Source organism: Oncorhynchus mykiss, chromosome 22, assembly GCF_013265735.2.
Source record: "Oncorhynchus mykiss isolate Arlee chromosome 22, USDA_OmykA_1.1, whole genome shotgun sequence".
NCBI classification, from domain to species: domain Eukaryota; kingdom Metazoa; phylum Chordata; class Actinopteri; order Salmoniformes; family Salmonidae; genus Oncorhynchus; species Oncorhynchus mykiss.
This window is the reverse complement of record NC_048586.1, coordinates 44,129,347-44,156,190: the sequence shown is the minus strand read 5'-3', so window position 1 is coordinate 44,156,190 and position 26,844 is coordinate 44,129,347. Positions and strand designations below refer to the sequence as shown.

General features: G+C 42.3%; 2 protein-coding genes across 8 annotated transcripts in view; both read right to left on the bottom strand.

Moving 5' to 3' along the window:
- LOC110502169 (dedicator of cytokinesis protein 9) overlaps nucleotides 1–7,562 on the bottom strand; it is a 173,443-nt gene extending 165,881 nt beyond the window's left edge. For all 4 annotated transcript variants that reach the window (XM_036959372.1, XM_036959381.1, XM_036959383.1 and 1 more), the window contains exon 1: nucleotides 7,098–7,562. In XM_036959372.1, the coding sequence (XP_036815267.1) occupies nucleotides 7,098–7,214 (117 nt within the window). In that variant the 5' untranslated portion in view covers nucleotides 7,215–7,562. The remainder of the gene's footprint in view (nucleotides 1–7,097) is intronic.
- Nucleotides 7,563–10,308: 2,746 nt separating this feature from the next.
- LOC110502168 (FERM, ARHGEF and pleckstrin domain-containing protein 1) overlaps nucleotides 10,309–26,844 on the bottom strand; it is a 121,608-nt gene continuing 105,072 nt past the window's right edge. For 2 of the 4 annotated variants that reach the window (XM_036959363.1, XM_036959362.1), the window contains 8 exons: nucleotides 22,343–22,411; nucleotides 21,814–21,903; nucleotides 20,651–20,733; nucleotides 18,597–18,709; nucleotides 18,014–18,180; nucleotides 15,583–15,690; nucleotides 12,992–13,143; nucleotides 12,147–12,887 (listed from right to left, as the gene is read on the bottom strand). In XM_036959363.1, the coding sequence (XP_036815258.1) occupies nucleotides 12,806–12,887; nucleotides 12,992–13,143; nucleotides 15,583–15,690; nucleotides 18,014–18,180; nucleotides 18,597–18,709; nucleotides 20,651–20,733; nucleotides 21,814–21,903; nucleotides 22,343–22,411 (864 nt within the window). In that variant the 3' untranslated portion in view covers nucleotides 12,147–12,805. The other 2 variants (XR_005038840.1, XM_036959364.1) reach the window with 2 other exon arrangements.

Here is a 26,844-nt window from a genome sequence, read left to right as displayed (position 1 = left end):
GAGCGAGAGAGAGAGAGAGAGAGCAGAGAGACTAGAGGGAGGGAGGCCAGAGAGACTAGAGAGAGGGAGACCAGAGAGACTAGAGAGAGAGAGACCAGAGAGACTAGAGAGAGAGAGAGAGAGAGAGAAAGAGAGCGAGAGAGAGCAGAGAGAGACCAGAGTTGGAGAGAGATGCAGAGAAAGCAAAGGGAGAGAGCGGTAGAGAGAGATCAGAGAGAGTGCGTGCAACCAAGCTGCTTAAGGCCTGCTCTGCTGGACAACCGTTTACAATCCACTAATCTCCTGACTGGCAAGGAGGGTGGCATACAGCATACAGCACGTCACAGTCATTCTCCACAGTCCACCCATCTCTACTGTTCCTGGCAGGGAACAACAGTATCCATTCACCAGGTTCACAGGGCCAAGCTCAACACTGGATTCATGACCGCATAGGGCTGGAAAAGTGAATGACATATTTATACACACATCCATACAAACAAGTCAAAAGAAAGTCCACCTTACGGGCACTCTATCCCACACAACATTAGGCTACATTAAACACCCTTTAATTTCCCCTTAATCACAATTAGAAAAGGTCCGAGAAAGACTTAAGACAAGCCTATTTGATAACAATGGTCGTTTTGAAGGATTGTCCATTTTACAAAAGAGTCCTCTCACATAATCCAGTACAGGGTCAAAGGTCAGGCAACAGCTACCCGCCAGAGTCCTCACACATAATCCAGTACAGGGTCAAAGGTCAGGCAATGGCTATCTGCCAGAGTCCTCTCACATAATCCGGTACAGGGTCAAAGGTCAATGCTGTCTCAGCCTCCAGTATCTATGCTGCAGTAGTATATGTGTTGGGGGGCTAGGGCCAGTCTGTTATATCTGGAGTATTTCTCCTGTCATATCCGCTGTTCTGTGTGAATTTAAGTATCCTCTCTCTAACTCTCTCTCTCTCTCTTTCTCTCTTTCTTTCTTTCTTTCTTTCGTTCTTTCTTTCTTTCTCTCTCTCAGAGGACCATGCCTCAGGACTACCTGGCCTGATGACTCCTTGCTGTCCCCTGTCCACCTGGGTGTGCTGCGGCTCCAGGTTCAACTGTTCTGCCTGTGGCTATGGAACCCTGACCTGTTCACCGGACGTGCTACCTGTCCCAGACCTGCTGTTTTCAACTCTCTAGAGACAGCAGGAGTGGTAGAGATGAACGGTCGGCTATGAAAAGCCAACTGACATTTACTCCTGAGGTGCTGACCTGTTGCACCCTCGACATCCACTGTGATTATTATTATTTGACCCTGCTGGTCACCTATGAACATTTGAACATCTTGGCCATGTTCTGTTATAATCTCCAACCAGCACAGCCAGAAGAGGACTGGCCACCCCACATAGCCTGGTTCCTCTCTAGGTTTCTTCCTAGGTTTTGGCCTTTCTAGGGAGTTTTTCCTAGCCACTGTGCTTCTACACCTGCATTGCTTGCTGTTTGGGGTTTTAGGCTGGGTTTCTGTACAGCACTTTGAGATATCAGCTGATGTACGAAAGGCTTTATAAATACATTTGATTTGATTTGAATGGCTATCCGCCAGAGTCATAGACTTATCGAAATTACACTGGAGACAATGTTCCTGGTCTGTGGCACGGCCTAATTTTGAACACGACCACCTGATGAGTTGTCTGTCTGTACACTGATGTGAGGGTTGTTGAGCTGTCTGTCTGTACACTGATGTGAGGGTTGTTGAGCTGTCTGTCTGTACACTGATGTGAGGGTTGTTGAGCTGTCTGTCTGTACACTGATGTGAGGGTTGTTGAGCTGTCTGTCTGTACACTGATGTGAGGGTTGCTCACAACAACACTGTGACTGCTACTATAAATGACTCTTGAAGAAAAAGCATCATGGATGATAACAAAAGACTGCGAGTGAAAGAGGGAAATGAACAATTACACGGAGAGTTAGTGGCTTGACGACTGTTTGTTGATGCTCAGTAGGTCAGTTTAATTGAGACAGGAAATGCTCTGCTGTACCGCCTGCCAAACAGTTTATGCGGTGTCAGATTTCTCCATCGCCCTCTGTGACTAACAAAGGGCCCCCCGCGAGGCTCCCGCGGCCTTGGCTATTCAGATATGACAGGCCTGGACCATATGACAGGCCTGGAGGCTGTGTGAGATGATATCCCTCCCCCAGGTTCCCACCAACACCAGGGCCAGGGAGGATCTAAGTCTATCAACATTAGCTGAAATCCAACATGGACTATTGATTGCAATTACCCCCCAATTACACAACAGCTGCTTTCTAACACTTGTGCGTTAACAAATCATTTGTAGCTGTCATCAATGGGCGAAGACTATCAGCCCATCAGCCCATCAGCCCATCAGCCCATCAGACCATCAGACCATCAGCCCATCAGCCCATCAGCCCAACAGACCATCAGACCATCAGACCAACAGCCCATCAGCCCATCAGACTGGTACATCAGAGAAGATAGCTTCCACACCTTCCCAAACAAGGAAAGCAGAGCTAGAATACAGAGCCCTTAATTTGAGAGGAATATTTTCTAAAGTGGCCAAGGCCTTTCTGTTTAATCTAATAATCGGGACAGAGAGAGAGAGAGAGAGAGAGTGCTAAATCCTGTTTTGTTTCAAAGGTAGACTTTTGAGTTGCTGCCGTCACCACCAGCATCAGCAGCAACACATTCAAAGCTGATGACGTCCATTATGGTTCTAATGTTATTCACAGAAAGAAACCTGGGTATTCACAGAGAGAAACCAGGGTATTCACAGAGAGAAACCAGGGTATTCACAGAGAGAAAACTGGGTATTCACAGAGAGAAACCTGGGTATTCACAGATAGAACCCTGGCTCTGCTCTGGACATGGAGAAAAAGAGAGACATCGCAGGGATGGGCCCTATCCAATGGCATGTCACTCTACTCCAACAATAAACAAAGGGTCTCTGCCCAGTGTGTCCTCTCAGAAACATCATAAACTGGCTAATAAATAAAAGAGTGGACAGTGTATGCTTCCAAAATCCAACATTTGCATTTATCCAATCCATGACTTTCTAGTTTGAGCCATACAATATCTACCGACCAAAGATAATCTTTTCAGCTCATTATGACTTCTTAGTGGCCATTTTGGATGCATTTGTGATGTAATGTAGACTGAAATCCAATCGTCCACAATGGTGGGGGATCCGTCACAATCTCCCCGTTACGTTGCTGAAAGAGATCCTTCTCTGCCTCTGAGGGTATTAACATGTTTCACCGAGGAATTACTTACAAGATGTGTGTGTGTGTGTGTGTGTGTGTGTGTGTGTGTGTGTGTGTGTGTGTGTGTGTGTGTGTGTGTGTGTGGAGAGAGGTCTCGTGTACAATCACATTCCTGTCCCATTCCACTGTGAGTCCCCACTTCACCAGAACAACAGAGCTGTGCTTCCAGCTCCATGACTCCTACCAGCCACCATACGTTGGCCGCCAGTTGGAGGATGTCAAATAATATTCATGCAGCAGCTGTAACCAGGCCATTCTCAACTTGGGAGTTGTCCTTAGTCGGTCATATTCACAATGGCTTCCTTCTAAAAATGCATATCCCTCGTCTCCTCCTCCTCCAGAATCCTTTGTCTGAATAATTAATATGAAGGTGTGGTGACGGAGAGCCTGGACGGTAACAGAGAGCCTGGACGGTAACAGAGAGCCTGGACGGTAACAGAGAGCCTGGACGGTAACAGAGAGCCTGGACGGTAACAGAGAGCCTGGACGGTAACAGAGAGCCTGGACGGTAACAGAGAGCCTGGACGGTAACAGAGAGCCTGGACGGTAACAGAGAGCCCGGATGGTAACAGAGAGCCTGGACGGTAACAGAGAGCCTGGACGGTAACAGAAAGCCTGGACGATAACAGAGAGCCTGGATGGTATAACAGAGAGCCTGGACGGTAACAGAGAGCCTGGACGGTAACAGAGAGCCCGGATGGTAACAGAGAGCCTGGACGGTAACAGAGAGCCTGGACGGTAACAGAAAGCCTGGACGATAACAGAGAGCCTGGATGGTATAACAGAGAGCCTGGACGATAACAGAGAGCCTGGACGGTAACAGAGAGCCTGGACGGTAACAGAGAGCCTGGACGGTAACAGAGAGCCTGGACGGTAACAGAGAGCCTGGACGGTATAACAGAGAGCCTGGACGGTATAACAGAGAGCCTGGACGGTATAAAAGAGAGCCTGGACGATAACAGAGAGCCTGGACGGTAACAGAGAGCCTGGACGGTAACAGAGAGCCTGAACGGTAACAGAGAGCCTGAACGGTAACAGAGAGCCTGGACGGTAACAGAGAGCCTGAACGGTAACAGAGAGCCTGGACGGTAACAGAGAGCCTGAACGGTAACAGAGAGCCTGGACGGTAACAGAGAGCCTGGACGGTAACAGAGAGCCTGAACGGTAACAGAGAGCCTGGACGGTAACAGAGAGCCTGGACGGTAACAGAGAGCCTGGACGGTATAACAGAGAGCCTGGACGGTATAACAGAGAGCCTGGACGGTATAAAAGAGAGCCTGGACGATAACAGAGAGCCTGGACGGTAACAGAGAGCCTGGACGGTAACAGAGAGCCTGAACGGTAACAGAGAGCCTGAACGGTAACAGAGAGCCTGGACGGTAACAGAGAGCCTGAACGGTAACAGAGAGCCTGGACGGTAACAGAGAGCCTGAACGGTAACAGAGAGTCTGGACGGTAACAGAGAGCCTGGACGGTAACAGAGAGCCTGAACGGTAACAGAGAGCCTGGACGGTAACAGAGAGCCTGGACGGTAACAGAGAGCCTGGACGGTAACAGAGAGCCTGGACGGTAACAGAGAGCCTGGACGGTAACAGAGAGCCTGGACGGTAACAGAGAGCCCGGACGGTAACAGAGAGCCCGGACGGTAACAGAGAGCCTGGACGGTAACAGAGAGCCTGGACGGTAACAGAGAGCCTGGACGGTAACAGATAGCCTGGACGGTAACAGAGAGCCTGGACGGTAACAGAAAGCCTGGACGGTAACAGAGAGCCTGGACGGTAACAGAGAGCCTGGACGGTAACAGAGAGCCTGGACAGTAACAGAGATCCTGGACGGTAACAGAGAGCCTGGACAGTGTCCAGTTCGGTTACTTAGTAACTTCTTCCAGAAAAGTTTGAACAATGATGTATTGGTTTTCCTCCTCTTCGTCTGAAGAGGAGAGGCGAGAAGGATCGGAGGGGGAAGCTGTTAAGAAGCCTTTTGGACCTAGACGTGGCCCTCCGGTACCGCTTGCCATGCGGTAGTAGAGAGAATAGTCTATGACTATGGTGGTTGGAGTCTTTGGCAATTTTTAGGGCCTTTCTCTGACACCGCCTGCTGTAGAGGTCTTGGATGGCAGGCAGGTTAGCCTCGGTGATGTACTGGGCTGTACGCACTACTCTCTGTAGCGCCTTGTGGTCGAAGGCCGAGCAGTTGCCATACCAGGCGGTATCAGGATGCTCTTGATGGTGCAACTGTACAACTTCTTGAGGATCTGAGGACCCATGACAAATCATTTCAGTCTCCTGAGGGGGAATAGGCATTGTCATCACAACTGTCTTGGTGTGTTTGGACCATGATAGTTTGTTGGTGATCATAGTGGACACCAAGAAACTCTAAGCTCTCAACCTGCTCTTCTACAGCCCCGTCAATGATAAGGGGGCGTGCTCGGCACTCCTTTTCCTTTGTCTTGATCACGTTGAGGGAGAGGTTGTTGTGTTGGCACCACACTGCCAGGTCTCTGACCTCCTCCCTATTGGCTGTCTCATCGTTGTCGTTGATCAGGCCTACCATTGTTGTGTCGTCGGCAAACTTAATGATGATGTTGGAGTCGTGCTTGGCCCCGCAGTCATGGGTGAACAGGGAGCACAGGAGGGGGCTAAGCATGCACCCCTGAGTGGCCCCCGTGTTGAGGATCAGCGTGGCAGATGTGTTGTTGCCTACCCTCACCACCTGGGGGCGGCCCGTCAACTGTGGGACATTATATAGACGCGTGTGCCTTTCCAAATCATGTCCAATCAATTGAATTTACCACAGGTGAACTCCAATCAAGTTGTAGAAACAATTCAAGGATGATCAATGGAAACAGGATGCTATTTAGCTTAATTTCGATTCGCATAGCAAAGGGTCTGAATACTTATGTAAATAAGGTTATCTGGTTTTGTGTTTTATACATTTGCAAACATATAAACCTGTTTCCGCTTTGTCATTATGGGGTATTTTGTGTAGATTGATGAGATTTGTATTGAATCCATTATAGAATAAAGCTGTAACATAAATAAAAAGTGGAAAAAGTCAGAGGGTCTGAATACTTTCCACGTGCACTGTATCTCCTATATATAGGACAGACACGTATGATTCATTGTTTTACTGTCTGTTTTGCCATTTATTAATGTGTTATTCAATGCGTTTCTATGGGCTATAGTCGGCCAAATTCAATATTTGATCAAATAATTGTTTTCTATATATATATATTTTTTTTTTTTACATTCATGGGTCCTAAAATTCTAAATTAAATAGTTAAAATATCAATCTTAAAACAATTCCATATGTTAGTTAGTAGAATCCCCTCTACCCCAAAGGTTAGACTTTTTTAATATCCATAATTATCCATGTAGCCTATAGGCCTACCGTTGCTGCTGTGTGCCTCTATCTCATCTGCATATTGGATCAATGAAAGAAGGATGGGATTGACCTTAATGGAGGATCAGAGGGTGAAACCTGTTTAACTAGAATGGAATAAAACTCAATGACGTGAGTGAGGCAGGTGAAGATGACAAAACACACCTAAAGAAATGTAAACAAATAAAAGGTCAAGTCAAATAATATGTAAAACCACCCCAACATGGAATGCATCATTTCATGCTTTCAAGTACTTATACAAAAATGGAATTCAGATCTTATTGGGACACATGTTGAGTAAGAGCGCTCCACCAGCTGACCTCCGGTCAGAACTCTAGAGACACATGGAGAGGTTGGGTGACACCTCGATGGGCTACAAAGTAATAACACACAAGGCACAATGGCAGACAGATGTATGATAGAAAAAAGCGAAAGATTGCGTAGAGAAAGAAGGTGTGGAAATTGTGTACTTACAATAAACACGGAGGTCCTGACAACCTCAGAGACACTTTGCCTTAGTTCGGCCGCAGTGCCAGGTTTACTTAGTCCCCTGGTAAATTTCCTGGTCTCCGGATGTACTGGAACAGACATTGTCGAGTTCTGCCTTTCATCAATTTCTTTCAAGAATTGATTAAACGTCAAATAAAAGTTGAAACTGAATTCATAAACCGGTTAATTAATCAGTTTATTCAACCCCACTAGTGCGCACATTGCGTTTGAAACTGGATCATGTTTAGGTGGTTGAGTATGCCTTTTTGATCTCATAATTTGCACCAATTACAAGTGAAAGTTGTATTGTATTACTTTCACTTGTAGCCGTTACATTCCCCCGCGGAGTTATTGTTGTCATAATAAACCATTCTTCAGAGCTGTCACGGTCTCATTACCGCTGCCCCTCCGTCTCCAAATGGTCGGTGACGGTGTAGGCTCATGCGACGACGTCAGCCAGGAGAAATCACCAGTATTCTGCCAGCAACACAAATAACGTCACGTCCATATGGTAATGTTGAAACCTTCAAAATAAAAGCCCCCATTTCAAAACATTGCAATGTGGATAACTAATTCAATGAATAAATATTTGTAATCAATTGCCACTTTTATTGTACCAACAAGAAAAGGCAATAAGTATAAAAACAAATAAAACATATGGTTTTAAAAAAAAAAATTCAGCCAAATAATGGCAAAATACAACGTTCACACTGGTATGTTGAGAATACTGGGCTGTTATAGACCTGTTATAACGACCAGTGATGGACTGGCATACCTGTTATAACGACTAGTGATGGACTGGCATACCTGTTATAACGACCAATGATGGACTGGCATACCTGTCATAACGACCAATGATGGACTGGCATACCTGTCATAACGACCAATGATGGACTGGCATACCTGTCATAACGACTAGTGATGGACTGACATACCTGTTATAACGACTAGTGATGGACTGACATACCTGTCATAACGACCAGTGATGGACTGACATACCTGTTATAACGACTAGTGATGGACTGACATACCTGTTATAACGACTAGTGATGGACTGACATACCTGTCATAACGACCAATGATGGACTGGCATACCTGTTATAACGACTAGTGATGGACTGGCATACCTGTTATAACGACTAGTGATGGACTGACATACCTGTTATAACGACTGGTGATGGACTGACATACCTGTTATAAGGACCTAGATTAACATAATGCTGATGGTGATGGCTGCACCATTTAAATCAACCCAAGGCCAATCTTGATATGTACCAAGTAAAAGCATCAGGTCAATCGCTTAGCTTGACAAATTAATTATTTTTGAGGTGGTTTTATATTAGAGTAGGTATTTCTTTGTCTTATTTTCATAGATATTTGCTTTACGTATGTAACGGATGTGAAACCCTAGCTTAGTTAGCGGTGGTGCTAGTGTAACGGATGTGAAACCCTAGCTTAGTTAGCGGTGGTGCTAGTGTAACGGATGTGAAACGCTAGCTTAGTTAGCGGTGGTGCTAGTGTAACGGATGTGAAACGCTAGCTTAGTTAGCGGTGGTGCTAGTGTAACAGATGTGAAACGCTAGCTTAGTTAGCAGTGGGGCGCGCTAAATAGTGTTTCAATCAGTGACGTCACTTGCTCTGAGGCCTTGAAGTAATGGTTCCCCTTGCTCTGCAAGGGCAGCGGCTTTTGTGGAGCGATGGGTAACGATGCTTCGAGGGTGACTGTTGTTGATGTGTGCAGAGGGTCCCTGGTTCGCGCCCGGGTATGGGTGAGGGCACGGTCTAAAGTTATACTGTGACACATACAAGAAGATGCACTGCGATACGATGAGAGACACAGCGTAGACCAGACACAACATCAAACACACACATTCATGAAAAAAACAAAACAACAAGAATGACAGTTTAAGGACTCTTACCCCTCCCTTCCACAACACAACTTCCAGCGCACGTTTACTGTAGGCTACTGTGGCTATTTGATCATAATGTAGGTCTACCAGAGTGGCCCACCATCAAAAACAATGGAGAAAAATGTATCCCATCATATTTTAACATGAAAATAGCTGTTCTATCATTCAGCCTACAGTAGCAGCCAATATGTAGTTCCTACATTCCATGAGTTGTGTTGTTTGATGTAAGAAACCACTTTACAAAATAAAATACATTATTATTCCCATATCATTACTACAAAGAATCAGTCAAATGATGCTTCCCTCTGCCTATTGGCTACTTATTCAAGCCTGTCTCAAAATATAACACTGCCCCTTTAAGGCTACACCGTTTGGAGGGAACATTGGTCTCAATTAATCCAAAGGTTGGCTTCTTGGACTTGGGTCGGACTAATTCATTGATCATCCTTATCTGTCCAAAGTGTCAGAAAATACAACTGATTGTTACTGGGCCTCTGTCTTATTTAAAGTCCTAAGAAAACAACAAATATCAGGATCAAATACACTTTTCACCAGTTTTATACTTTACTAGGGGATTGATTGGAAAATAGTGGTTGTTTTAACTTGTGCTCTTTCCAACCTCCCAATTGCTGGGTAGCATCTCCTACAGAAATCTCTCATCTGATTGATCTACTGACACAGTCCCCCGTCCCCCGTCCCCGTCGAAACAAACAATATTTGGTTAGCAGTAAATTGCTGTTGGATGTGTACAACACAGTCCTCGTCAAGAACTGCACATATTTGTTTTGTAGATCCCAGGCTGAGTATTTTCCAGCCCAGTTTATATTAGACAGGCAGTACATTTATTTTCCTCTACAACCCAATACTGTAAGTATCCCATATACCTTGTATGACATTGCAGTGAATTGAGTTTGTGGAGTAAGGACTCACCAGCACTCCGTATTAAAACTGTTGCCTAGCACAAGAGGCCCATTTAAGTTTAGCTGATTCTATTAAGTCGTTCTGATAACATATATATATTCGTATTTTATTGAAAGTGTATTTCTTTAAATATAGCCTACACGACACCTTTCAAAATCCCAATGCGTAAACTTTCAAAAGAAATGCTGTCATAAATAATACAATATTAAATCAAATATGTCAAATGATCCATTTATTTTTTTCAAAGGTGGTTGCAATGCTGTGAAAAACAGTTTTACTGCACTAGAGTGCTAACAAAAAATCGATATTTCCCAAGTTTAGCATGTTTTGGAAAGGGGACTCTTATTTAAATATATATATATATATATATTGAATCGTGGTGCCAGCATATTATCCTGCTGCTAGGAGAACGGTAATCCATGACGTAATCTGCGTGCTCCGTTCTGGAAACAGCGGCGGCACCATTCTGTACTCCTCCACACTTCATTCATGTACAAAGACCTGCCCACTTTACTTTCTATATGAGCACGCTATGAATGTATGCTACTGTAATTATTTTTACAATTATATTTATGGGTAAAACAAAAAAAAAAGTGGAAAGAAGATACCATGCACGGTCTTTATGTTCCATAGGGGAACGAATTGTTCAATGAATTGAATATTTAAGCGTTAAACGTGTAGAATTCAAATGTAGTTAAGTTCACATCATTTCAAAATTCGACATTTTAAGAGGAAATGGCAATAACCAAGTTCGTTTTTAGGCCTATGTCGATTTCTCCTTTCATCAGATGGAAATCATGAGTGCAATAACTTCGGGGGCAGTAGCCAATGTGACGAGCACAACGGAACAGGCTTTATGTTACCGCCTATGGGTCATACAAGAAACAACATTTTAATAATATTGTGGAGCGCATTGAAGTGAAAGTGGTCCAAAACATTGAAAGTTAACTATTGTGGACCATGCAAATAAAACTCACAATACAATGTTCAAATAAATGTTTATTTTATTGCTTTCATTTCCAAAGAGCTCTCTCTGTTGTCTGGCAGCACACCCTCAATACCCTTTGGAATGCTACACTTCATAAACCCTGTCTGTCATATGCATATATCCATTTCATTTAAATTCGTAAATGTCTCTTACATACGGGCAGCCTAGTCCAACAAGGGCAATGGTGCTTGGAACTGAAAGTTTATATTTTGGTTCACGCATATTCTTTAAAGCTTTCCATTACAGTGTCCTTCATAATACACAGATTATGATCGAGTCTTACACTATTAAGGGTGGAATATAATATTATTCAGAAACTCAGCGGTATCCGCACGACAAAGATCCTCATGTAAGAGAAATATTCACTATGCTTGGCGAATAATGGCGTTAGTGGTGATGGTAACTAACCTGATCGTTTTACAAGTAGGTTTAGAGTTATGTCAATAGTACAACTACATATTTGGATATCTTTACTGATCATCCATGTTTTCACAAGGTTACTCACATTCTCCAGAGACATATTATATTTATATATATTTATATTTTTAAAAAAAAGTATTTTAATGTGGCCTGTTTAACGACACATGTTAAGTCTCCTCCCCACCGACGTAATAAAAGTGCAGTGTAAAATCTAGGACAACGGTAGCCCTGTTTTGACATTTGCAGTGTAAAATCTAGGACAACGGTAGACCTGTTTTGACATTTGCAGTGTAAAATCTAGGACAACGGTAGCCCTGTTTTGACATTTGCAGTGTAAAATCTAGGACAACGGTAGACCTGTTTTGACATTTGCAGTGTAAAATCTAGGACAACGGTAGCCCTGTTTTGACATTTGCAGTGTAAAATCTAGGACAACGGTAGCCCTGTTTTGACATTTGCAGTGTAAAATCTAGGACAACGGTAGACCTGTTTTGACATTTGCAGTGTAAAATCTAGGACAATGGTAGACCTGTTTTGACATTTGCAGTGTAAAATCTAGGACAACGGTAGCCCTGTTTTGACATTTGCAGTGTAAAATCTAGGACAACGGTAGACCTGTTTTGACATTTGCAGTGTAAAATCTAGGACAACGGTAGACCTGTTTTGACATTTGCAGTGTAAAATCTAGGACAACGGTAGCCCTGTTTTGACATTTGCAGTGTAAAATCTAGGACAACGGTAGCCCTGTTTTGACATTTGCAGTGTAAAATCTAGGACAACGGTAGACCTGCTAGGACAACGGTAGCCCTGTTTTGACATTTGCAGTGTAAAGTCTAGGACAACGGTAGACCTGTTTTGACATTTGCAGTGTAAAATCTAGGACAACGGTAGACCTGTTTTGACACTCAAGCTGTTGGATTTTCAAAGCAGCTTTTTTTGTTTCGTTTTTCATTAAATGAACAAGGAGACAAAAGACCTTGAGGATGCAGTGATATCCTAAATGAAAAACAGGTTTAAAAAACAACAACAACCGCAGAATCAGTTTCCACCATAAAACGATCCAATGACAGAATGTGAAAACAGAAGTATAGTATGTGCTCCGTTAGAAAACAGTATAAAATGACGTCCTACAAAAAAAAAAAGAGAGATTCAGAGCAGAGTATAAAAAAAGATGCTGAAAATGTCTGTCTCTGTTTGCAGTCTAAACCAGCGGACATGTCACCGCATCAATAAGCACCAAGATTGTGCATTGGACACTGCTCAATGGACACACGTCCCAGATCCATTGAGAAAAGGAAATCAACAGATTCCAGACAAGCGAATGTGTGGTTCCAGCTTGCTGCTTGAGGGAGTCATAGTCTGAAGAGAGGCTGTATGTGGCCAGACCCTATGGGAGGTTGTGGTGAGGAGAAGAGGCACGGGGAGACAGGGAGAGAACCCCCCTGCTCTTTGGGTCAGTACGGACGGGACTCTTTCCGGCTCAGAATGCGGTTATGGCTGGCAGAGACTGTGGCGCTGCGAATGACCTCCATCCACCTGTATGAAGAGAAAGAGACAAAGGGTTTCACATCCAGTAGACACATACAGTATACTATCTACTGTACACATTACCAAATATACAGAACTGTACTGTACTGTACCTGTCAAAGTTGTACTCGCTCTCAGATCTGAAGTAGTAGACGTGGGATTTGAAATGCAGTTTGAAGACATAGTCCTTGTGGATGTTTTCAGACTCAGTGGGGATGGTGAAAGAGTAGCCCAACAGGGGGAGACTGGCCAGTGGATAGTCATCCTGGAGAGAGGATCAAACAGTCAAAAGCATTCTGAATTTCATGGAGCTGCTCACTTTCACTACGAATACACTTCACATCACTTTTATGCTTTGATGATGTACAGTATATTAAAATATGGCAATATGCCCAGTGGCTACAGATCGTAGAACATGTGCTATGACAAAGCAACTGACTATTGCGTAACTAACACTGGTTCGCTCAGGTGGTGATCCCAATGGATTCAGGGGAGCTGTGCCTAAAGTGAGAGCAGATAATCCGGCATGGGAATGTGTACGACTCCCTTACATGGAACACGGAAATCCCACAGAGAGATGAGATATTCTGACATGCAACACGGATCTTAAAATCCCACAGAGAGATGAGATATTCTGACAAGCAACACGGATCTGAAATCCCACAGAGAGATGAGATATTCTGACATGCAACACAGATCTGAAATCCCACAGAGAGATTGGATATTCAAATCAAATCTAATCGCATTGGTCACATACACATGGTTAGCAGATGTTAATGCTAGCGAGTGTAGCGAAATGCTTGTGCTTCTAGTTCCGACCGTTCAGTAATATCTAACAAGTAATCTAACAATTTCACAACAACTACATTATACACACAAGTGTAAAGCAATGAATAAGAATGTGTACATATAAATATATAAATATATGGATGAGCGATGGCCGAACGGCATAGGCAAGATAGATGGTATAGAGATGGTATAGATGTACAGTATATACATATGAGATGAGTAATGTAGGACATGTAAACATTATATAAAGTGGCATTGTTTAAAGTGACTAGTGATACATTACATAAAGATGGCAAGATGCAGTAGATGGTATAGAGTACAGTATATACATATGAGATGAGTAATGTAGGATATGTAAACATTATATAAAGTGGCATTGTTTAAAGTGACTAGTGATACATTACATAAAGATGGCAAGATGCAGTAGATGGTATAGAGTACAGTATATAAATATGAGATGAGTAATGTAGGACATGTAAACATTATTTAAAGTGGCATTGTTTAAAGTGACTAGTGATACATTACATAAAGATGGCAAGATGCAGTAGATGGTATAGAGAACAGTATTTACATATGAGACGAGTAATGTAGGATATGTAAACATTTTATAAAGTGGCATTGTTTAAAGTGACTAGTGATACATTACATAAAGATGGCAAGATGCAGTAGATGGTATAGAGAACAGTATATACATATGAGATGAGTAATGTAGGATATGTAAACATTATATAAAGTGGCATTGTTTAAAGTGACTAGTGATACATTACATAAAGATGGCAAGATGCAGTAGATGGTATAGAGAACAGTATTTACATATGAGATGAGTAATGTAGGACATGTAAACATTATATAAAGTGGCATTATTTAAAGTGACTAGTGATACATTACATAAAGATGGCAAGATGCAGTAGATGGTATAGAGTACAGTATATAAATATGAGATGAGTAATGTAGGACATGTAAACATTATATAAAGTGGCATTGTTTAAAGTGACTAGTGATACATTACATAAAGATGGCAAGATGCAATAGATGGTATAGAGAACAGTATATACATATGAGATGAGTAATGTAGGACATGTAAACATTATATAAAGTGGCATTGTTTAAAGTGACTAGTGATACATTACATAAAGATGGCAAGATGCAGTAGATGGTATAGAGTACAGTATATAAATATGAGATGAGTAATGTAGGACATGTAAACATTATATAAAGTGGCATTGTTTAAAGTGACTAGTGATACATTACATAAAGATGGCAAGATGCAATAGATGGTATAGAGAACAGTATATACATATGAGATGAGTAATGTAGGGTATGTAAACATTATATAAAGTGGCATTGTTTAAAGTGACTAGTGATACATTACATAAAGATGGCAAGATGCAGTAGATGGTATAGAGAACAGTATATACATATGAGATGAGTAATGTAGGACATGTAAACATTATATAAAGTAGCATTGTTTAAAGTGACTAGTGATACATTACATAAAGATGGCAAGATGCAGTAGATGGTATAGAGAACAGTATATAAATATGAGATGAGTAATGTAGGACATGTAAACATTATATAAAGTAGCATTGTTTAAAGTGACTAGTGATACATTTATTACATCCACTTTTTTATTATTAAAGTGGCTAGAGATTTTCTTACATGGAACACGGATCTGAAATGAGCAGGAGGGGAGGGGGTCTGCCCCAGCACACACTGCTGTACTTCGGGCCTTCACAGACTACATGGAAGGAGAAGGGGGGAATCTCCTTCCCCAGAACACATTCCTGTAGTTCTGGTCCAGTATCCACCAAGCGTCTCAGAGTAGGATGGCTGATCTAGGATCAGTTTTACCTTCATTTAGATCATAATCTATCACATTACATGGACAGGACGGACCTGATGAGATGGTGCTCACCTCGTGGGTTTTGTAGAAGAACAGGCTGAAGTTGGTGAAGACCACCCAGAGTTTCTGCCAGCCGTTGCTGTTCTTGAACTTCCTCAGCAGGTTTCCTGACAGCTGATTCTACAGTAGAACAACGATTTACAATCCGTGAACTTCATTTGTGTGAAAAGGACATATTATGACAAAAATCAAAACAAATAGAGGCAATATCAACAAACATTTATATATATTTTTTTAAATGTTTTTTTATTTAACCTTTATTTAACTATATGAATATATAAGGAATAGTTCATGCATATGTGCTGTACTGTCAGCTCTGTAAATAAACCCACTGTGATTAAGCCTGGGGCATTGGTTTATCTGATGTAAGTACAGCTATAAACAGTCAGCCTCCAGCCACAGGTTAAAGTCATTGAACCTCTAAGGTCACAGTGAACAACAGCCATCTAGTGGAGATAAAAAGCATGTACTGCCATCTAGTGGTGATAAAAAACATGTACTGCCATCTAGTGGTGATAAAAAGCATGTACTGCCATCTAGTGGTGATAAAAAAGCATGTACTGCTATCTAGTGGTGATAAAAAAGCATGTACTGCCATCTAGTGGTGATAAAAAGCATTTACTGTAAACTGAGCCATCGTTGAATACTGAACAAAAATCAAAACGCAACATGTAAAGTGCTGGTCCCATGTTTCATGAGCTGAAATAAGATACCAGAAATTTCCCAAACACACAAAAATGTTATTTCTCTCAAATGTTGTGCATAAATTTGTTTACATCCCTGTTAGTGAGCATTTCTCCTTTGTCAAGGTTATCCATCCACCTGACAGGTGTGACATATCAAGCTGACTAAAAAAATATGATCATTACACAGGTGCACCTTGTACTGGGGACAAAATGTACAGATTTGTCACACAACACAATGCCACATATGTCTCAAGTTTTGAGGGAGTGTGCAATTTGCATGCTGACTGCAGGAATGTCCACGAGAGCTGTTGCCAGAAAATGTAATGTTAATTTCTCTACCATAAGCCACTTCCGATGCCATTTTAGAGAATTTGACAGGAGGATTATTTCTGTCTGTAATAAAGCCCTTTTGTGGGGAAAAATTAATTCTGATTGGCTGGGCCTGGGTCCCCATTGGTTGGGACTATGCCATCCTAGGCCCCTGCTTAGTCACGTGAAATCCATAGATTATGGCGTAATTAATTTATTTCCATTGACTGATTTCTTTTCATGAACTGTAACTCTGTAAAATCCTTGAAATTGTTGCATGTTGCGTTTATATTTTTTGGTCAGTGTATATATGCCATTTAGCAGATTTACAGTCATGCATGCATACATCTTTATAGGTAGGTGGCCCTGGGAATCTAACCCACAATCTCCAAACTCTACCAACTAAGTCATACAGGACCACCATTGCAAGCTACCACTAATTTCTCTTAGATAATTTGTACGTTTTTACAGATGAAAAGTTTTACACAAAAGAATGACACTTTTCACCAACGACCTCAAAGAAGATAAGATGATAGTACGCAAGGACAGTACTTCTACAATCCGATGAGGAGGTCTCTCCTCTCTCCCTGGATCCTTTACCTCTAGACTCCGGCAGGAATCACTAAAGGAGAGGCTGTGAACTCGATACCAGCAAATAAGAGACAGAGGCACTGGGCCCTGGCCACTGCTGGGCCCCGAGGGCCCCGCGAGGGAGGCCTCTGAGTCACTGACTGGACTAGGCTCCTCTAGCACGGAGGACAGGCAGACGGACACACAGAAGAGAGCGAGAGAGAGAGAGAGAAAAGAGAGAGAGAGAGGGAGGGAAGGACAGAGACACAAAGACTGAGTGTAAACACACACATACACAAGAGGAGCTAACGGTGAGTCCACGGCTGTGAAGGGAAGAAAGGAGCGCACAACCACCCTGGAAAGAGTTCGCAATAGAGATAAGATGAGGAAACCACCCTGGAAAGAGTTCGCAATAGAGATAAGATGAGGAAACCACCCTGGAAAGAGTTAATAGAGGGCTGATTTGAGAACAGTGTCCTTTGCAGTTCACCCACCTCCTGTTATTGTCTGCTCTGCTCTCAGCTCAGTATTCAACAGAGAAAACAAAAGAGCTTGTAGAAGCTGCTTCATCTGCACTCAGAGCTGCTGTTTAAATCTACGACAAACGACAGTACTACTTCCCCTTCCTGGTGAGATCCAAAGGGGCATACGTAGCAGTTGACAGAAGTGAGAGTACGAATAGCGTAGAGACAAATCACTGAGGTAATATAATGTCCAAATAACACCATAAGGTGCTATGACAGAGAGGGAGTTGCTAAGGAGGACACTGTTCCCAGGTGAGGAAACACACTCAGATATAGATACACAGACAGACAGAGAGACAGAGAGACAGGGGAAGCCAGAGCAGGACAGGTTAGGGCTGGTTCTGGTTTTGGTACCTCCACGGCTACGCTAAAGTCCACCATGGACACGCTGGTGTTCCTGTGCCAGCACACGTGCACCGTGGTGTTACCACGGTGAGGAGCCTGCCTCTCCAGGGAGGTGCGCGACGCCATCAGGTCGTCCTCAGACTCCGCCTCTGCACAGGAGTCCTCTGTTAGGGATTCTGGGAAATTCAGGAAGCGGTTACTTCCAAGATACACACTATAACAACCTGGGAAGTTGGATCCTACTGCAAAATCAGACGAGATCAACAGTAGCACAGTACTTCACAGTGGCTATGTTTGTGAGTACAGACATGTAGACAGGCTGGATAAAAAAAAAGGAACATCCTTCAAATCAATGATTTATAAACCATACATTTGGAGCACTGTATTTTAGCTATTGAAGCTCTATGCAGATTTAAAGGTTGGCCCATTCTGGCCCTGAAGTTTCTAGAAGAGGATGAACTGTCTGTGCAAAGAGGACCAGTAAAAGAGGGAGAATTCAGCAATAACTCGTGGGGTTGGATGATTTTCGGATACACTATTAGTGTTCCTATACAGTGTGCCCAATGCCCAAGCTCTAGTGTAGCCAACTTACTGTTATCTGTCAGACTGCTGGCCAGCCGGTCAGACGGAGGACCGTTGATGCTCTCCGCCAGGATAATGGCCATATTAATGTCCTCCATCCACTTCTCCATCTCTGACAGTGAACTGGAGGGGGAGAGAAAAAGAGGGAGGGAGAGAGAGAGAGAGGGGCATGAGAGAGAGAGAGAGAGAAAGAGAGAGAGAGCGAAAGAGAGAGAGAGAGAGAGAGAGCGAGAGAGAGAGCGAAAGAGAGAAAAGGAAAGGAGAGAGAGGAGAGAGGAAGAGGATAGAGAGGAGAGAGAAAGAGGAGAGAGAGAGAGAGAAAGAGAGAGGGAGAGAGAGAGAGAGCGAAAGAGAGAAAAGGAAAGGAGAGAGGAGAGAGAAAGAGGAGAGAGAGCGAAAGAGAGATAAACCCAACAGTTTATACTACTGTAAAAACAACAGCGTATACTACTGTAAAAACACAACAGCTTATACTACTGTATAAACACAACAGCTTATACTACTGTAAAAACACAACAGCTTATATTACTGTATAAACTCAACAGCTTAAAGTCCTGTAAAAACACAACTTAAACTACGGTGTAAACTCAAGAGTGTATACTACTGTAAAAACACAACAGCGTATACTACTGTAAAAACACAACAGCGTATACTACTGTAAAAACACAAGAGCTTATACTACTGTAAAACACAACAGCTTATACTACTGTACAAACACAACAGCTTAAAGTCCTGTAAAAACAAAAGCTTAAACTACTGTATAAACTCAAGAGCGTATACTACTGTAAAAACACAACAGCTTATACTACTGTAAAAACCCAACAGCTTATACACTGTATAAACTCAAGAGCGTATACTACTGTATAAACTCAAGAGCGTATACTACTGTAAAAACACAACAACTTATACTACTGTAAAACACAACAGCTTATATTACTGTAAAAACCGAACAGCTTATACTACTGTAAAAACCCAACAATTTATAGTCCTGTATAAGCACAACAGCTTATACTACTGTAAAACACAACAGCTTATACTACTGTAAAATACAACAGCTTATACTACTGTAAAAACCCAACAGCTTATACTACTGTAAAAACCCAGCAGCTTATAGTCCTGTATAAGCACAACAGCTTATACTACTGTAAAAACACAACAGCTTATACTACTGTAAAAACACAACAGCTTATACTATTGTATACACTCAATAGCGTATACTACTGTAAAAACACAACAGCGTATACTACTGTAAAAACACAACAGCTTATACTACTGTAAAATACAACAGCTTATACTACTGTAAAAAAAACAACAGCTTATACTACTGTAAAAACCCAGCAGCTTATAGTCCTGTATAAGCACAGCAGCTTATACTACTGTAAAAACCTAGCAGCTTATAGTCCTGTATAAGCACAGCAGCTTATACTACTGTATAAACTCAACAGCTTATACTACTGTAAAAACACAACAGCTTATACTACTGTAAAAACACAACAGCTTATACTACTGTAAAAACACAATAGCTTATACTCCTGTAAAAACACAACAGCTTATACTACTGTAAAAACCCAGCAGCTTATAGTCCTGTATAAGCACAGCAGCTTATACTACTGTAAAAACCTAGCAGCTTATAGTCCTGTATAAGCACAGCAGCTTATAGTCCTGTATAAACTCAACAGCTTATACTACTGTAAAAACACAACAGCTTATACTACTGTAAAAACACAACAGCTTATACTACTGTAAAAACACAATAGCTTATACTCCTGTAAAAACACAACAGCTTATACTACTGTAAAAACCCAACAGACAAACATAAAAATATATATATTTTTTAACCAGCCTGATAAATATGTCATGCCGTTATTTTTATGACTAAGTGAGCGGTAAAAATAATGAATGTGTCTTTGTGATTATATAAAGGCCTCATTGTTGACTGATGGGACTCTCCTGCCGATTCACCGACCACGTTATTGTGAACATCTTCATTCCAGAACCTGAAGGTCTACTGGCGAGTGTTTGAAGACTATTCCAGAGACGAGCTGGATCGAACCATAGCCTCACCTTGCTGCTACCACTACTGACTGGCGCTGCCCAACCAGGGTGAAGGCGTGAGGCACACCCCACTCATCCTCGCTCTCCCGGATCTGGGAACATAACAGGCACAGTTAACACATGAGGCACGAGAGGGTACATCTGCCTTTGGGAAAGAAGGACTGAGTGTGTGAGAGAGGGAGAGAACGATGGTAGGGAAGTTAAAGACAGAGAGACAGATGGAGGGAAGTTAAAGAGAGAGACAGATGTAGTTAAAGACAGAGACAGATGGAGGGAGTTAAAGACAGAGAGACAGATGGAGGGAGTTAAAGACAGAGAGACAGATGGAGGGAGTTAAAGACAGAGAGACAGATGGAGGGAGTTAAAGACAGAGACAGATGGAGGGAGTTAAAGACAGAGAGACAGATGGAGGGAGTTAAAGACAGAGACAGAGACAGATGGAGGGAGTTAAAGACAGAGAGACAGATGGAGGGAGTTAAAGACAGAGAGACAGATGGAGGGAGTTAAAGACAGACAGATGGAGGGAGTTAAAGTGGCACAGCAGTTCATTCACAGTAAATCATTAATATTGTGAAAGCTCCTGTACTCTACCGTATTCTACTCTACTGTACTGTATTCTACTCTACTGTATTGTACTGTATTCTACTCTACTGTACTGTATTCTACTGTACTCTACTGTATTCTACTGTACTCTACTGTATTCTACTCTACTGCACTGTACTGCATTCTACTGTACTCTACTCTACTGTATTCTACTCTACTCTACTGTACTGTACTGTACTCTACCGTACTGTACTGTGTTCTACTGTACTCTACTGTGCTCTACTGTATTCTACTCTACTGCACTGTACTCTACTGTACTCACTGTACTGTACTCTACTGTACTCACAGTACTATACTGTACTGTATTCTACTGTACTCTACTGTTCTCACTGTACTGTACTCTACTCTGCTGTGCTCTGCTCTACTCTACTGTACTCTACTGTATTCTACTGTACTCACTGTACTCTAGTCTACTGTACTCTGCTCTACTCTACTGTACTGTATTCTACTGTACTCTATTCTACTGTACTGTACTCTAGTCTACTGTACTCTACTGTGCTCTACTCTACTGTGCTCCAAGGCAGGGCACAAGGCTGGGAGGGTAAGAGAGGGGAACAAAAGAGACGTACTGTCATGCCATAGAGAGGGAGCTGCCCGTGCACTTTGAACTGGTTCGTTGCCGTCATCCCTCGACTCGTATACAACAGGACATCATTGAACTATCACCATAGAGCAAGAAAACAGAGACTTCAATCATTGACTGGTCATTAATAGTTCTATCACCCGTATTTACGTCACACAAAAAGAACATTGATTGAATGTTTGTGGCTCAGTAAATACATTAGCTCTGTCAGGGATACACCTGTTCCAACTGGATTACATTCAATCTGTTTCTTACATGAATCGTGATTCAGATGAGTCTTGGTCTCATGAGATGCCCTACAATAACAAAGAGGGACTCTGGCTGAAAGAACAGTAAACAGCTGTGTGGAAAGATAAGGATGCCGTCGTCTTTGAGGCATTATGGACAAAGCCATTCATACTGGGGAGGTTAAAATACAGAGCTCTACTTGCCATGACTGTATGTTGTGAGACCACTGAATAATCTGTTTAATAACTCATTCAAGATGACAATCTCAGATAAATCTCAGACATTACCAGGAAAAACATTCGTTGCTGGAGACCTTTTCCAGACAGCTTACTGAGACAGCCTAGCCTTAGGAACTCCTGGAAAAAACACAATCACAACATCCTGAGTCAAACACAACATCCTGAGTCAATCACAACATCCCAAATCAAATCACAACATCCTGAGTCAATCACAACATCCCAAATCAAATCACAACATCCTGAGTCAATCACAACATCCCAAGTCAATCACAACATCCCAAGTCAAACACAACATCCCAAGTCAAACACAACATCGCAAGTCAAACACAACATCCTGAGTCAAACACAACATCCTGAGTCAATCACAACATCCTGAGTCAAACACAACATCCTGAGTCAATCACAACATCCCAAATCAAATCACAACATCCTGAGTCAATCACAACATCCCAAGTCAATCACAACATCCCAAGTCAAACACAACATCCCAAGTCAAACACAACATCGCAAGTCAAACACAACATCCTGAGTCAATCACAACATCCCAAGTCAAACACAACATCGCAAGTCAAACACAACATCCTGAGTCAATCACAACATCCCAAGTCAAACACAACATCGCAAGTCAAACACAACATCGCAAGTCAAACACAACATCCTGAGTCAATCACAACATCCTGAGTCAATCACAACATCCCAAGTCAATCACAACATCCTGAGTCAATCACAACATCCCAAGTCAATCACAACATCCCAAGTCAATCACAACATCCCAAGTCAATCACAACATCCCAAGTCAAACACAACATCCCAAGTCAATCACAACATCCCGAGTCAAACATAACATCCCGAGTCAATCACAACATCCCAAGTCAATCACAACATCCCATGTCAATCACAACATCCTACATCAATCACAACATCCCAAGTCAATCACAACATCCCAAGTCAATCACAAAATCCCAAGTCAATCACAACATCCTACATCAATCACAAACACCCAAGTCAATCACAACATCCCAAGTCAAACACAACATCCCAAGTCAATCACAACATCCTGAGTCAATCACAACATCGCAAGTCAATCACAACATCCCAAATCAAACACAACATCGCAAGTCAATCACAACATCGCAAGTCAATCCCAACATCGCAAGTCAATCACAACATCCCAAGTCAATCACAACATCCCGAGTCAATCCCAACATCCCAAGTCAATCCCAACATCGCAAGTCAATCCCAACATCGCAAGTCAATCACAACATCCTGAGTCAATCACAACATCCCAAATCAAATCACAACATCCTGAGTCAATCACAACATCCCAAGTCAATCACAACATCCCAAGTCAATCACAACATCCCAAGTCAAACACAACATCGCAAGTCAAACACAACATCCTGAGTCAATCACAACATCCTGAGTCAATCACAACATCCCAAGTCAATCACAACATCCCAAGTCAATCACAACATCCCAAGTCAAACACAACATCCCAAGTCAATCACAACATCCCGAGTCAATCACAACATCCCGAGTCAAACATAACATCCCGAGTCAATCACAACATCCCAAGTCAATCACAACATCCCAAGTCAATCACAACATCCCATGTCAATCACAACATCCTACATCAATCACAACATCCCAAGTCAATCACAACATCCTACATCAATCACAACATCCCAAGTCAATCACAACATCCCAAGTCAATCACAACATCCCAAGTCAATCACAACATCCCAAGTCAATCACAACATCCTACATCAATCACAAACACCCAAGTCAATCACAACATCCCGAGTCAAACACAACATCCCAAGTCAATCACAACATCCCGAGTCAAACACAACATCCCAAGTCAATCACAACATCCCAAGTCAATCACAACATCCCAAATCAAACACAACATCGCAAGTCAATCACAACATCGCAAGTCAATCCCAACATCGCAAGTCAATCACAACATCCCAAGTCAATCACAACATCCCGAGTCAATCCCAACATCCCAAGTCAATCCCAACATCGCAAGTCAATCCCAACATCCCGAGTCAATCACAACATCGCAAGTCAATCACAACATCCCAAGTCAATCACAACATCCCAAGTCAATCACAACATCCCAAGTCAATCACAACATCCCAAGTCAATCACAACATCCCGAGTCAAACACAACATCCCAAGTCAAACACAACATCCCAAGTCAATCACAACATCCTGAGTCAATCACAACATCCTACATCAATCACAAACACCCAAGTCAATCACAACATCCCGAGTCAAACACAACATCCCAAGTCAATCACAACATCCTGAGTCAATCACAACATCCTACATCAATCACAAACACCCAAGTCAAACACAACATCCCAAGTCAATCACAACATCCCAAGTCAATCACAACATCCTACATCAATCACAAACACCCAAGTCAATCACAACATCCCGAGTCAAACACAACATCCCAAGTCAAACACAACATCCCAAGTCAATCACAACATCCCAAATCAAACACAACATCCCAAGTCAAACACAACATCCCAAGTCAATCACAACATCCCAAGTCAATCACAACATCCCAAGTCAATCACAACATCCCAAGTCAATCACAACATCCTGAGTCAAACACAACATTCCAAGTCAATCACAACATCCCAAGTCAAACACAACATCCTGAGTCAAACACAACATCCCGAGTCAATCACAACATCCCAAGTCAAACACAACATCCCAAGTCAAACACAACATCCTACATCAATCACAAACACCCAAGTCAATCACAACATCCCAAGTCAAACACAACATCCCAAGTCAAACACAACATCCTACATCAATCACAACATCCTGAGTCAATCACAACATCCCAAGTCAAACACAACATCCTACATCAATCACAAACACCCAATTCAATCACAACATCCCAAGTCAAACACAACATCCTACATCAATCACAAAAACCCAAGTCAAACACAACATCCCAAGTCAATCACAACATCCTACATCAATCACAAACACCCAAGTCAATCACAACATCCCAAGTCAAACACAACATCCCAAGTCAATCACAACATCCCAAGTCAAACACAACATCCCATGTCAAACACAACATCCCAAGTCAAACACAACATCCCAAGTCAAACACAACATCCCATGTCAATCACAACATCCCAAGTCAATCACACCATCCCAAGTCAATCACAACATCCCAAGTCAATCACAACATCCCAAGTCAATCACAACATCCCAAGTCAATCACAAACACCCAAGTCAATCACACCATCCCAAGTCAAACACAAACACCCAAGTCAATCACAACATCCCAAGTCAAACACAACATCCCAAGTCAAACACAAACACCCAAGTCAAACACAACATCCCAAGTCAAACACAAACACCCAAGTCAATCACAACATCCCAAGTCAATCACAACATCCCAAGTCAAACACAACATCCCAAGTCAAACACAACATCCCAAGTCAAACACAACATCCCGAGTCAATCACAACATCCCAAGTCAATCACAACATCCCAAGTCAATCACAACATCCCAAGTCAAACACAACATCCCAAGTCAATCACAACATCCCAAGTCAAACACAACATCCCGAGTCAATCACAACATCCCAAGTCAATCACAACATCCCAAGTCAATCACAACATCCCAAGTCAATCATAAACACCCAAGTCAAACACAACATCCCAAGTCAAACACAACATCCCAAGTCAATCACAACATCCCAAGTCAATCACAACATCCCAAGTCAATCACAAACACCCAAGTCAATCACACCATCCCAAGTCAAACACAACATCCCAAGTCAATCACAACATCCCAAGTCAAACACAACATCCCAAGTCAAACACAACATCCCAAGTCAATCACAACATCCCAAGTCAATCACAACATCCCAAGTCAATCACAACATCCCAAGTCAAACACAACATCCCAAGTCAATCACAACATCCTGAGTCAAACACAACATCCCAAGTCAAACACAACATCCCAAGTCAATCACAACATCCCAAGTCAATCACAACATCCCAAGTCAATCACAACATCCCAAGTCAATCACAACATCCCAAGTCAATCACAACATCCCAAGTCAAACACAACATCCCAAGTCAATCACAACATCCTGAGTCAATCACAACATCCCAAGTCAAACACAACATCCCAAGTCAATCACAACATCCTGAGTCAATCACAACATCCCAAGTCAATCACAACATCCCAAGTCAAACACAACATCCTACATCAATCACAAACACCCAATTCAATCACAACATCCCAAGTCAAACACAACATCCCAAGTCAAACACAACATCCTACATCAATCACAAAAACCCAAGTCAAACACAACATCCCAAGTCAATCACAACATCCTACATCAATCACAAACACCCAAGTCAATCACAACATCCCAAGTCAAACACAACATCCCAAGTCAATCACAACATCCCAAGTCAAACACAACATCCCATGTCAAACACAACATCCCAAGTCAAACACAACATCCCAAGTCAAACACAACATCCCATGTCAATCACAA